The sequence below is a fragment of the Coloeus monedula genome (assembly GCF_965178545.1).
Source record: "Coloeus monedula genome assembly, chromosome: 2".
NCBI classification, from domain to species: Eukaryota; Metazoa; Chordata; class Aves; order Passeriformes; family Corvidae; genus Coloeus; species Coloeus monedula.
In genome coordinates, this window is record NC_138782.1 from 88,105,951 (window position 1) to 88,120,029 (window position 14,079).

A 14,079-nucleotide genomic window follows, 5' to 3' on the forward strand; every position below is an offset into this window, starting at 1 on the left:
AGCTTGCTGGAAGAAGAAATACATTGCTCAGTGCTGCTTCTCCTCAGCTCTGCAATCTTTAGCAGGGACTTTTTCAAACATAAGAGGCCAAATTAACTTCTGATGTAATTCTTCTGGAGCCACTTCAGAAGATTTATGCAGTGGATGAGCTGGTCTATCATGTGCCTCTTCTCCAGTATTGATTTTAGAAGAGCTTTCTGAGTTATCACTGAAAGATAGCACACAATAAAATTAAATACAGGGTATTGCTCCAAAGGCTTCATACAAGGCCAGAAAGTTCTGCACAGTGTGGAGAAGATAGAACAGTTCTGTTTAATATCCTCAGGGTCATGAGGGATCATCTGTATTTCTGGATGTATATTTCACTTACCCTTTGTACAAAATCAACAATCAACAATGATCACTTTCCATCACTGAAGCCATCTCTTTACCTCCAGAGTACACTGTGTACCTAGACTTGGATACAGAAAAGTTAAAACAAATTCATGCAAGTGAAATTCACAGTTTCAAGTATCAGGAAATTAAGCTAAGATGAAAGGCGAGAAAAAAACTTTGCTGTACATAAAGTCCTCTTTGCAAGGAAAACTATGTATTCATGTTGCTGGTGCAGCCTTACTTTGATTCCAGTGTGCAGTTTTGGTGCCACAATATAAGAGCATGTCCAAAATTAGAGCACAATATTAGAGCATGTCCAAAAGACAGCTATGAAGATGGTGAAGGGTTTAGAGGGGAAACCATAGAGCAGCTGGAGTCCCTCGGTTTGTTCAGTCTGGAGGAGACTGAGGGGAGATCTCATCACATTCTACAACTTTGTCATGGGGGGAGAGGAGGGCAGACACTGATCTCTTTTCTGTGGTAACCAGTGACAGGACCTGAGGGAATGGCCTGAAGTTGCGTCACGGGAGATTTAGGTTGGATTTCAGGAAAAGATTCTTTCACCAGACGGTGGCTGGGCACTGAACAGGCTCCCCAGGGAAGTGGTCACAGCACCAGCCTGACAGAGTTCAAGGAGTGTTTGGACAGTGCTCTCAGGCACCTGCTGTGATTCTTAGGCCTGTCCTGTCCCGAGGCAGGGCCAGGATTTGGACTTGATGATCCTTGTGGGTCCCTTCCAACTCAGGACATCTATGATTCTATAATTTTATGTAATTAGCCAGCATTTTACATGGCTATTATCACTGAGCGAGTGATACAAACAAGGCTGCTTCAGATATCTGGTATAGGAGAAAAAAAATATTTACTGAATTTTTAGCAAAAAGGAGCTTTGTTTGATGCAATATTCAGGAGAGCATCTGACTTCCCTGCTTTGAAACATGCTTTGTACAGTAAGTATAACTGTTCGGGAAGGCAAATTGCCACCCAGTCATTATAGCAGTATGAAGGGCTAGAGTGAGCAACCAGGCCTTTAACAAAAGTGTCATTCCAGCAGTCAGGAGTAGTTTTGATTATGTTCTGCATACATCTTTAAAGTATTATGACACAAAATTACGAAAGTACACTTTCCTTCTAATTATTTTTGTTTCTTCCTAAGATAAGAAAGAAGGGGAGTTAGTGGTCTTAAACAGGGACAAGTGGATTAGTGTTAGGAAAGTTTTTCAGATACAGGTATTTGAGTACACCTGCCTGAAGATGCTTTCTTTCATTAAAGTCAACTAACCAAGCTACGGATATCCACTTTCTGAGGTCTCTAATGGGACTTTTCAGAAATACAGCTATTCCTGCCCTGATGGCAACACAGCATGTCCTGGATAGCACAGAAAGCAGTGTGAGACCATTCTCCTGATCTCCCTCTGGATGCCTTGAGTGTGATGTTTATTAACTCTGGGTGAAACATTTGTAAAGCCTACTGGAATTTAGGAAATCAGTCACTGGTAAGACCCCAACATTACATGGATAACCTGTGACCTTATCTAGTTTCGGATGCTGAACAGAGCAGCTGTTGCGCTATAAATAACCTGGACTGTGTGCAATGCAAGGAACAACAACACAAGTAGAAGTAAAGGCTCCTCTCTGTGGTTTCGGTGGTTTTTTTTCATCATTAATCACTGGCAAGACAAATACAACTTCATAAATATTAAACATCTGCTACTTAGTGCACTTCCTTGTGTAGGTATGACAAAGTGCCTTCATAACCAGAAAAGAAATACTCAAAAGCTGGAAATATCAGACTGCCCAAATATTACATAATTGCATTTCTTGTAAATGCTGCTCCTGAGTTTTCAAAACTTCTTTCATCTAATTAAGAGGATTGTTGTCATGTTACTGAAATATTGAGATTTCTCTAAAGTAGTTAGATGCCTCCAAATGTGGAGCTATGAAGGTAATAGTTACCAGTAACTGATTTTGAGAGAGACACACTATGAATTTGCAGGAAGGCTACTTATTAAAAAAAAACAGGAGAAGAGTTTAGGACATGTACCGGCAAATGATCTTGAGTTGGGTTTTACTCTTAGCTGACAGTGATTACTTTGACTCCATTCAGCCCACCTTGAATACAACTGAATTTTTTTCCCGATTTACTAGATGCCTTATATGAAACGAGTTTGATCAGTTCATTCCCATTTCCCAGGTGACAAATGGCCTGTGGCAAAAATTCCCCGTTTAGTGGGTGCTGAGTTTTGTCAGCAGGCTCATGGGAGAGGCCAAAGACTGTGGGAATGGGGAGAGAGGGCTGTAGTAAATTGGCAGGGCAGGGCATAAGGAGGAAGCACGTCTGAACGCCCGGCTTGTGTAACAGTCTTTCCATTGACCAAGAATCTCGTTGCTAGGCTGCCGGACCCCTTTTACAAGCAGCAGAGTCAAGCTATTGTTTCCTAAATAGTTTCAATTTTATGCAGAAACCTCTTTACATCCTTTCTATATCTTTTAAATATTTTACTAGGCACGTAGTAAAGTGAGGTTTGGAACACAGCCCCCTCCTCCGCTCAAGTTGGTGAGCGAAAGAAAGTCCTTCTACTTTAGTCTGCCAAAAAGTGAGTGTTTCAGGATAGCCCTGCAATGAGTGGGCCCTCATCAGCCTTCCATCTGGGCAAGTAGCATGCACTCATGAGAGAAGGGGAGCATTGTCTTGGATTTCCCAGTTAGTAATGAAGACCCCACCTCTTAGGTAAGTGCACTCATGAGTGGGGAATAGAAGGGAGGGAAAGGAGAGCAGGCAAAACTTTGTGGGACAGCAGTGCTCCACAGCACCTCAGTCCCCCAAGGGTGTACTCAAGAACTGAAGTCATCAACCTTTAGATTTTGGCACCTCCAGTAAAAATAAAACAAGGCTTAGACATAGGTCAACTTTGCAGTTCCTCTATCAGCAGCAGTAACTGAAGGAGTTAAAATAGTACATCTTTGATTTGTCTTTATTGCTTCTACTACTTAGAGAATCAGGTACTTGGGACACTTTATTAATGAAAAAGTCTCTTTATTTCAAGAACTCACAGTCTGAACAGTATAGATAGAAAGTTAGCTTGGAGTTTTCTGCAGGACAATTGAAGTAATAAAAAAACCAATAAATTTTTTAAATTCCGTATTTTGACTTTAAAGAGCTTCTCTGACTAATTGCAGTCTTCTGGACTTTTGCAAATAAGTTTCATTGTGTTACAAGCTGTTGCAATATGTGGGCTTCTCAAGCCTGGATGCTCTTTCTCATCACAGCACCAACAAAACAAAACAAGAACAGGACTTGAGAGATGGTTTTCCTGTGCCAAACACCATGTTCCTTCTACCAAAACAGCTAAAGACTGTTCTCTGGGTTTCATATGCAAGTTTACTTGCAGTTTGAAATATCTTCCTTGTGTTTGTCTCTTAGCTTATGATTTTTGCAAAACAGCACTGTGCTCTGGGACAAGGGAGGCACCAGCAGTAGATGTTCATCAGTAGAAACAGCTTGCCAGCAAAGTCCCCTCTTCTTAGCTAGGGACCCCCACTTTGAGCCTCTCATGCCTCTTCACAGGTACAAATTTTAAAGTAGCCCCAGTGTTCCTCTGCAGGATTTTTCTGACTTGTTTTCTGAAAATGGTCTGTTTCCTGAAGATCACTATACATTGGAAGAAAACATCTCTATCTGACCTCTCTTCTAGTTGTTTCAGGGGAAAATTAGTCATTGGGAGAAACATGAAATCACAAGATACACAAGCATGCTGTTTCAGCTCCTTCCCTCTATACTATCCTGAGGAGTTTCAGAGAGACTAACTGGAATTCACAAACCCAAAGGCTGATGGAAAATTAGGACATTGCCTGGATCTCTCTCTGGCCTAGGTTATCTGCCGTTCAGAATCTCCCTATGATGGAGCTTGTTTCTGACCAAATAAAAGCAAATTTGCCTCCAGTTTATTATTAGCATTAGGTTCCCTTTTTGGTCCAGTGCTTCCTAGCAACCTGTGTGTCTGTTTGCCAGTTTGTTTTTAAAAAACTGTTATCATAACTGAAACAGAGTACTTGGTGAATTAACCAATACCCTTGAAAAGATAATGATAGGAGAAATGGCTGAGCCCAGAAAAGGCAGAAGGCACCTTGCCACATCAACACCATCCAAATCTGAAGGGCCAGCAGAGTGCAGGGTACCAAAGAAGGTGTACAGGAGAGGGCAGCTGACTGTGTCCCTAGGGATGGTGCCACCCAGCCTAATTCTGGGCTAGGTACCCTCCCCATGGGCTGCAACAAGGGGTGTTCAGTGCTGACAGTCCTACCCTGTTCCCTTGGAGCTAGGTGTGTCACTGCTTCCCTTTAAAGATGAAGAAATGAATATGCTCTTTTCTTCAAAGCTCTGAACTGAGGTTGGGCACCTATTTTCCTTCTGGGGGTGTCAGTTCCTCCATTAAGCATCATCCACTCCCCTGGCTTGGCTCCCTCTGGCTTAAGTCCCTTTGGCTTTTGGGGGACCCAAATCTGTAGCATCCAGAAGCCTTTCTTAGCTATCAGGGACATTCTTAGCTGTTTCAGGGACTTGAGCTAAAGTTGCTCCATTTTAATTGTGAGTGATGACAGGCTAATGAGGCCTGAAGGAAAGTCAGGCAGTGCACAACTGAACAGGGGCCGGGGCACTCGCTGGGCAGAGCAGCTGCCTCCACCAGCTATTTCTGTATCAAATAACCATTGCAGGGACTGGAGTCCAGCTCTTTGCTCTGCCTATTCACAATGTTAAATTACCAATCCCGAGCTGTCTCTGTCTGCTCTGCCTAGCCTTGTCAGTGTTTAATTATGCCATCCAGGGGCCAACAGCTTCAACATGAGAGAATAAACTCATCCTCCTCCCCTCCCAAATAGCTTAGGGTCTGAGGTGTGCCTGTCCCTGAGGAATGGACTGTGCGGGGCCTGAAGCTTTGTGTGCTGAAATTCAAAACAAAGACATTTCAACATGATTGGCTGTGTGCCTTGGTGCAGAAGGTAGAAGGGAGCTGCTCCCTCATCCCTCTGTGTTCATGCTCCCTTTGCACAGTGCTTTCCCTGAGCATGCCTGTGGCACAGGGCCCTTGCTTCGAGGCACACAGCAGGATACCAAATTAGTTCATAGGGCCAGGATGAAGGTATGGCCTCAAAACTGCCTCTTCCTAAAAGGGCTTAAGACAACACATCATAAAATCTGGATATTTATAAATCCCTCCATACTCCCATGCTTGAACTTTTTTATTGAACTTTTTAAGGGCTTTTTTTTCAATATAAAAGCATTGGCATCATGGTGATGAAGACACTAAGACATCTGTTATTACTACAGGGATAGGAAAAAGTAATACATTCACAAACCTTTCTCGAACTTTCCTTAAATAACATTTTTCCTGTACTGAGAGTGGCACAGTCTCAGGATGTGATGTAGTGAGGTGTACATGCTCTTCTGCCTTTCTTTGGGACTAGCTCACATAATTCACTTAGCTGTAACATCCATGAGTGATGAACCTTTCCCACTCTCATTTTGAAATAACATAAATACCATTCCAATTTGTATTTTTTACCTTGCAGCCATGTGCAAAGATTTTACTTAAGGTTACAAAATGTTATACAGTGTAATTGGGCTAGTTCTTAATTAGATGTCATGATCTTTGCTTCAAGTTCATTATTTATTTTCATGTTAGACTATTTTAAATGAAAAAAAATATTAAAGGGTCTGCTATTACCCAAAAATTATTTTCTTGCTCATTTTAACAGCAGGTGGTTTTGTAGAGCTGTGATGCCTCTATGGTTCCGGGTAAAGATTTAAGATTTGCTACAGGGATGAATTGAATGCTGTTATGAGCGGCACAGGAAAGCGTGAAGAGTTGGTCAGTTCATAAATCTTAAAACAGTCATTGCTTACATAGGAGCAGAATTTTTAAAGGATTTTTTCCTAAAATGTCTGAACCTTTCCTTAGCCCTTAAGTTACTTCTTAAGCCCACAGGGGTTGACAGAAAAGCAGGAAAGAGAAAAATGCCCATACTCTTCTCCTCCCCCATCCATTTGCACTTGTGGGAAAGATGGTCTCTAGGGAAATCCAGGAGCTCCCTTCTGCCCACCAAAAACGTGCAGGTTTTAGAGTCCCTCCCTGGACCATGGCCTCATAAACATGCCTTGAAAGACAGCAGGTGCCCTGCCCCCATTTTACAGATGGCTTAACAGGTGTTGGCAAGTATCATTAGAAACAGAGCCCTGGCTTAAGCGTTTGTCCACAGCATAGCCCTAAAATGCCCCTTATTCATAGCCAGGGGGCCTTGCAGAGCTGTCTGGTCATGCTGAGATGTTTGCTCATGCTGCCTGAAACTGGGGGCTTCCACCTGGGGCAGGGAGCAGGAGCTGGGCCCTGGGCCAGCCCCAGCTCCGGCAGCACAGCCATCCTCCACTGCTGGGGGATGTGCTCTGACTTTCCATGTCTGACACCAGTTATGCTGGTTAAATGGGGTCTGCAACATGTCTAGGGTTTTGTTTAAAGAAGAAAACCTAAAAATAATTATTTTAGAAGTTACATGAAAAGAGTATTTAGTCACAAATTCAGCTAGGGAGTGACTAGGAAGTAGCTGTCTGAGAAATATTAGTTCAGTTCACTGGTGCTGCTTGTTCTACTCATTTCCTTATCCCCTTCAGGGAACAGCATGGGCAACAAATAAGATCCAGTATATGAAGAATAATGATGTCCCTTGGCTATAGCTGCAACTCAGATAAAAATTCATAGCATTTAAATGTAATGTCATGTAGGAACAGAATAAATCATCCCTTAAAGGACAAAATTTGTATTGCAGAGTTCATGCTTACTCTGATATCTCCCAAAATTTTTATATTTGTATTGACAGCCCATCATTTTTCTAATTTATTTTATTTTTGTGTATGCAGTCTGTACATATGAAATACCCCTATTTTCCCTGCATTCCCTGTTGGCTAATAGGTTGACTTATGGTAGTGATTTGCAATATTACAGGCAAGGGAGGATGTGATCCACATGCTGAAGACAGAGAAAACCAAACCTGAAGTTTTAGAAGCTCATTATGGGTCTGCAACTCCAGAGAATGTGCTTCGAGTGCTACACAGGGATGCCATCCTTGCCCAAGAAAAGTCTATAGGGGAAGACGTCTATGAGAAACCGATTTCAGAGGTAACAACTTCTTGATTGACAACATTATGTATGTGCAGGGGGAAGCCTAACCAGAAGTGAGACTCCATATATTTTGGATGTGAGAAAAGCATGCAAGAGACATATATGCAGATATAATACACAGAATTTGTACACTGAAAACAAAATCTTATTCACTCATATGCAGAATAATTTGTAAGCGAAGTCACTGGATTTCAACACAAACCATAAAGAGGCTGTATGCTTCCTAGGGCTGGTGCTGTTAAGCAAGGCCAAAATCTTTGGGCGTTAAATTTCTGGTTTTTAAATGCCTTTCAATTATGGGCTTCAACCCCTACTGCTCACAGCACTGGTAACTTCTCTTTGATTTTCTTGGCATAGTAGAACACTGTCTTGAGGGTAGTTAAGAAAAGAAGACCTTTAGAGATTGACTTTGACCATATTTATGCAATGATTAATCCATATTCATTTTAGATCACTTACACTCTAGGACTGCAAAGTCAGCTCAGCCTCTAAAGAGACTTACAGGACTCCTTGCTTTAAAATTTAAGCAATAAATGAATGTCAAGTAGACCTGAGAATTAGAGTAGACCTGAGAATGTCTGAGGCCAGTGTGAATGCCAAAATAAACAGCCATTGCTCCTGTTCATAGTTTCGTAACAGTCCAGGTCATGGGAAGGAGCATGCAACAACATATACTATAGTGCCCGTCCAAATCTTCATAGTTCATCCAGTTAGAACATTTAATTTGTTCACCAGGAGTTGTGTCTACCATGGGATATCTTTGTACTCTGTATTCTCACTGAAACGTCTCCTGGAACTTTTGGGATAATAGTAAATAAGGAAATCAAACCTTAGTATGTGGGAGCATACATAAAATACTGTCAAACAAGATTAAAAGAGCTTAGCAAGGCCTTTTCCTAAAGAATATGATAACTTGACAGGAACTCCAGTGTAAAACTTTCGTCATGTGCAGATTCACAAGGCTTATGTTGAAATAATATAGAAAAATTACGTGCAAAAGATCTCAAAAGCTGAACCCGACCTGGCTCTTTTATAAAATGCAATGACTGTTTCACTTTGACTGCTATGGTCAGCTTTTGGAGAATAAATTGCCATGGTCCTCCTGCTCTCTTCTTTCCCCCAGTTTGCTGAGATACCCAGTGAAAGAAACAACAGCAGCTTGGGGCAGCTGGGGCTGAGGAAGATGAGATTCTCACAGGGTAAGGGTTGGGGGTGGGCAGAGCAGGCTCTGCCAGCCACTGTGCCAGGTGCAGGCAACCAGACAAGCACCAAGGCTGAAGGCTGCTTTGGCAGGGAGGAGGCTGGAGTTTGTCATCTGCACCCAAGAAACAGCAAAAGGAGCAACATGAATAGCTGTGGTGGATTTGGAATGCCATGGCAACTTTTTAGACATATTTCCCTGGTTTTAATGTTTGCTTGAATAATAATTGGAATATTAAATTAATAAAAAAAAGCAGAAGACAAGAAAGGTTGTGTATAAAGAAAGAGAATTTCTGTCAAAAAACAGGCTGAGGGGAAACCCCTAGGGCTATAATCAATTTTATTTGGTAATGTAAAACTGAATCTGGACTGAATCTAAATAATTTGGATCTTTTATCTCAGCAGTCTTAGAGGTATGTTAAAGATGCATAGCTCAAATTTCAGCCTTCAGACTACACTTTATGCTCCCCATGCAAGTGTCTAGTCCCCATATAGGTGTGTGAAGTCAGGCTCCCAGGATCTGAGGTCTGAGCTACAGCCTTTTCCCTGTGAAATGAAGAAAGTGTTCATAGCACCTCACCACAGGGGAAATTCTGCACTGCAACAATATTATTTGTTACCCCAAAGCTAAGTGAAGTTCTGTCCTTTGTGTATCTGAAAACTGTGTAAATGTTTATTGCTAATATGTCATCCAAATAAATCATTACTTTCAGGGGGCAGTTATTCTTATTTCTAGTCACTGCTTTATGTAAAACCCAAGACATAAAATTATGGGACTTGCATTTACCAAACACAACATTGTTGGTTAATAAATCAGATGAAGTAAGCAAGGAGACCTTTAAAACAGTCTGTTCTTCTTTCCTACAATCCAGCTGGACAGACTTGAAGAAAAGCAGAAAGAGACATACCGGCGCATGCTGGAACAGCTCCTGTTGGCAGAAAAGTGCCATCGTCACACAGTTTACGAGCTAGAAAATGAGAAACATAAGCATACAGATTACATGAACAAGAGCGATGACTTTACCAACCTCTTGGAACAGGAGCGGGAGAGGTGAGTGCAAAGTCTACCTCCAGTGTCCCAATGCTTGTCCCTTCACCAGTGACACGGCCTGGTATTTTCTGTGTTTAAATGACACTAAACTTACGTGTAAAACATCTGTAAATGTTGGTCCACTCATGTCATTTGTAAGCATGTTACTGTGCAAGTCTGGAGCTGGAGGAATACCACTGAATGTTCCTGTAGTGTGAGCTTGAATTAAGAAACAAATTTGTTTTGAATTAGTCATGCCTGTTTTGGGTTCACCTCCAGGTAGCTTTTGATCAGATGTTATTTATGCTGGCTAAGGTTGAGACTGGCTTGCTTAGCTAAGCACTAAGTTTTGTGAAGGATGGAGCACTGTTGTCACAGCAGGAGGGCAGGGTAAGGAAAACCACAACACACATTAGGATACTGGCACACAAGTGGTGGGACTCTGCCATGCCCTTTGCATTTAGGCTTGCAAAGTCACAAACCATTTACATTCTTTTTCATATTTTTGAAGATGTGTGCCTCAGGCAAGTTATCTTTCCCCTGGAAGAAAATACTATCATGCATTACCAAATGTGCGCAGCCTGTGGTAGACTATCTGCAGTGCTCATCTCACAGTCTCATACACACCACATTTCTTTTTTTCAAGTGTTTATCCAGCTTGTTGGACAAGTAATTTGTTCTCTGTGTCTCTAAGAAAAGAAAGATCACCTACCTTAGCTGAAGACTGAGCACTCAGCAACAGTCTCAGTTTTTCAATATGAAATTTTTGTGCTTACACCAAATTGCTTGAAATCAATCCATGTTGTATTTCTTCTTTTTTTTTTTTTTTTAAGGAAAGGCTCTAAGAAAAATACTTAAGGCAAGTTCAAAGAAGAAATGCTTTTGAGGAAACCACAGGCTTGTGGCAGACATTAGCAAAATGCCAGGAGCAAAACTGTTTAGTGTATTTCCTGAACTCAGTTCAGCGCCAGCTTTGAGTAGGTGGCACATGAGCTACAGTGACCATATTTCCTGGTTTAATAAGTTTTGGTTTTTTTCTGTCTTTACTTTCCTGGGTTGGCTGGCAAACTTTAAGGAACAAAAATGCTTCTGCACCTTGGCAAATTGATTCTCATAGTAGAAAATGAAAAATGTAAATATATGTTTTAAGAAATAAAAAATGTTGTATTTTCAAGTAAGTAGCAACTTCACATCGGATTCTCATAGGTGAAATTTTGTCTCTATGCTGAATATCCATGTATGTGTGGACATGCAGCCACTAAAATGCTACAAAAGTGGTATTAAAATACCATTTACATTCGTCTTTACATTTTTACAGTCACATTAACTTGACAATTGTTGCCTTCTTATTATTCCCTCTCAATTTGTGAAGGCCACTAAACAGTCTACAATTATGACCTGGGTTGAATTGACTTCCTTTAATGAAGTGATTAAAGAGCTTTTTATCTTAATGCAAGGAGTGCGGTATCCTACCACTGCCAAGATATCAAGTCCCATATCTGTATTTTCTCTTACCCTTCCTGCTCTCTCAAACGTCAAGTTTTCTACATTCTACAATTTTTGGAAAAACAGCAATAAGAAAAGGAAAATTTGAATTTGAATTTCTCTTGAAAACAGATCTTTAACAGCAACTAAATCCACTGGCTTTACTCACCAGTTCCTCTGTAGTGGTGGCTGCAGGGGAATAATTGCAATGCTGAAGCCCTTTTGATTTATGTTGAGTAACACCAGAAATCTGATGTTTGCTATTTAATCCACTTTGTTTGTGTATGACATTAATTTGTATCAAGTTAGTAGTGACTAAGCAGAGAGAACATGGCATGTAGCTAAACACCAAGATACATGTACCTCCCTCTTCAGGGCCTCCTCTCAGATCACTTACAGAGCAGATTAGCAAAATAAGGACGGGCTGGAAACCACTCATTAGCATAAAGTCTTAAACGATCTCAACTTCTTACCTTTGTTTTCTGAGTGTACATGAAACTGAGACTGCACCCACATCTTTGTAGGTAATAAAAACTAGAAGTAGTATTTTTTGACGGCTATATTCACAAAGAAAGAGAGGGTGATAGGATGACGTCTTAGGAAAGCCCCAAAGTGGCAATAGATTTTGTCAAAAAGAAAGAGTTTGAAGTGGAAAAATTAAGTTGCAACAGATTAAAGCATACAAGAAACTCATACTCAGTCTGCATATTGGGACAGAGAACTGACCTGCCCAAAGGCATTTTTAAGGTCCTGCACAGGCATTCTTGTTTTATAAGTACCACTATACATATAATTCATTTTACTGTGGTGCATTGAGGGTTATTTTATTAAGAGCTGAACAGACTTGTAGTTTCCATGAAAACGAAAAGGGACACAGAGCTGAACTTTGCCCGTCAGCCACTCTGCTGCACTCGCAGTTGTAATGTTAATGAGACAGGGTGAGCCAGAGGAAGAACAGTGCTGCAGGATGGCCATCTCACAGGAGTCTGTTACAACGAGAGAAGTAATAACTTCTGTCCTGGATCTAAGTAATTTCAGTAATTTCTCTCCTCACACTATTTTATCAATCTTTCCTAACCATTATTGTCTACATCAACTTTCACAGGCCACATCTGCTTTTGCCGTCTCGTGAAAGTTTGAACAAAGAGAAAAGGGAATTCTTTAAGAGCAGAAATATGCCTCAGTTCTAATGTATGTCTAACACTCTCTTAATGTATTTACTTTGGAATAATTTTTTACATGCACTTTTATACATTATCTCTAATCCATCTACAACAACATGATATGAAAACAAACAGTTCCTATGGGTGACTAATTATTAGGTCAGCCTCACACAGGAAGGAAGTAACAGGAAAACACGATTTGTCAAGAATAATGACGCATGAAAAGTATAAAAAAGAGAAAATTGTGCACTGGGATATTAAAAATGTAGACAGCTAGGGGCAGGGGGCAGGTAAATGGAGAAGGCTAAAGGGCCTCACTGTTGGCATTGGCTCTGCAAGACCAAGTGCAACTGACCTGAAGAAAGATTGTGGAAAAGGGTGGCATGTTACAGGAAAAGAGTAGTGATGACCATTTGCCAGGTGGAGATGAAAGAAATATGGTACTTTTAGTGGAAAGTGCTTCTACAGACATGGTGGCTGAAGTGTTTTGCAATTTTCCCTATAGTATGCTATAATAGTATTTAATGATATCTGAAATTATGGGCAGTATTTTCTATTTTTCTATGCAATCAAATTTCCCTTTTCAATGCTTGCCCACTTCAGCTGCTGTTCCTCTAACATCAAGTTGTCCTTGGGCATCTCCGATCCCAGGGAATGCAAAAGCAGACATCTTCCTGGAGCCTCCTGAGGAGGCTGAGGGATATGGAGAAGAGCCCCCAGGCCCCCTCAAAGACTTGGGTGACAGATGGTGGTTGTAAGGAGTCTCTGGTCTTACAGGTGGAGAATGAAGGGTCTGGTCAGAACTGCATTGACTTGCAGTGGGCATTTGGAGACCAGGCATCAGCAGACCACGCATAAGCAGCCTCAGGGATAAAATTAGTCTTCCCAGGCACCCTCATGACTTCAACCGTGTTTTGAAGACGGAGCTGGTGGCGTGACTTTGGGCTGAGCTGGGCACAGCTAAACCAGTTATTGGTACTTCACTACCCCAAAAATTCTTGTGTTAAGCAGGCTTAACATGAAATTGTACTTGGCTGTTCTCTGTGCTGCTTGGTCCCAGCCTTCTTGCCTTCCCTTTTAGGGAACTGGGGGCAGGGTGGGGGGAAATCTTTAGTTTATCAATTATACACTTTTCCATTTGATCAGCAGGGCTTTTTTTTTGGTGGAAGGGTCGAGATCTTTGTAATGTCAGCACTTCTTTGATGTTTTGATCGACCTAGGAGATGAGTTTTAAAATGCTGACATTTTTAGAGGTGCTAATCTCTGAAAAATTTTTCATGTGCCCTTCTTTTAATCCTGGTGGTTGACAGCACATTTTGCTGCTATTAAGAGCACTGGAAAGCTCCCATTGATTTTAACGGTTCAGGAAGAGGCTTGCGGTGAGGACCACTGAGCCAGTCCTGCCATCCAGGACAGATAGAAGAAATAGCCTGAAAGCCTGCAAAAATGGGGGGGGAGGGGGGGGGGGGGAATTCTTTTATATGCATGGGATGTGGGTTGCCGAATAGAGGGTGTGATGTGGCAGAAAGGCTTTGTTGGAGCTCTGTTATGGGGGATCCATGTGACTGCCTTGTGAATAATTTGATCATTTCCAGCATGATCTCTGAGACTGCTGAGAGTCTGTCACCCCACTACACAATGGATCAGTAAA

The 14,079-nt window shown here is 41.4% G+C and overlaps 1 protein-coding gene across 4 annotated transcripts in view; it reads left to right on the forward strand.

Moving 5' to 3' along the window:
• Nucleotides 1-14,079, forward strand: part of FILIP1 (filamin A interacting protein 1) — a 102,954-nt gene that overhangs the window by 53,065 nt on the left and 35,810 nt on the right. For all 4 annotated transcript variants that reach the window (XM_082302482.1, XM_082302484.1, XM_082302483.1 and 1 more), the window contains 2 exons: nucleotides 7,374-7,547; nucleotides 9,623-9,801. In XM_082302482.1, coding sequence (XP_082158608.1) covers nucleotides 7,374-7,547; nucleotides 9,623-9,801 — 353 coding nt within the window. The remainder of the gene's footprint in view (nucleotides 1-7,373; nucleotides 7,548-9,622; nucleotides 9,802-14,079) is intronic.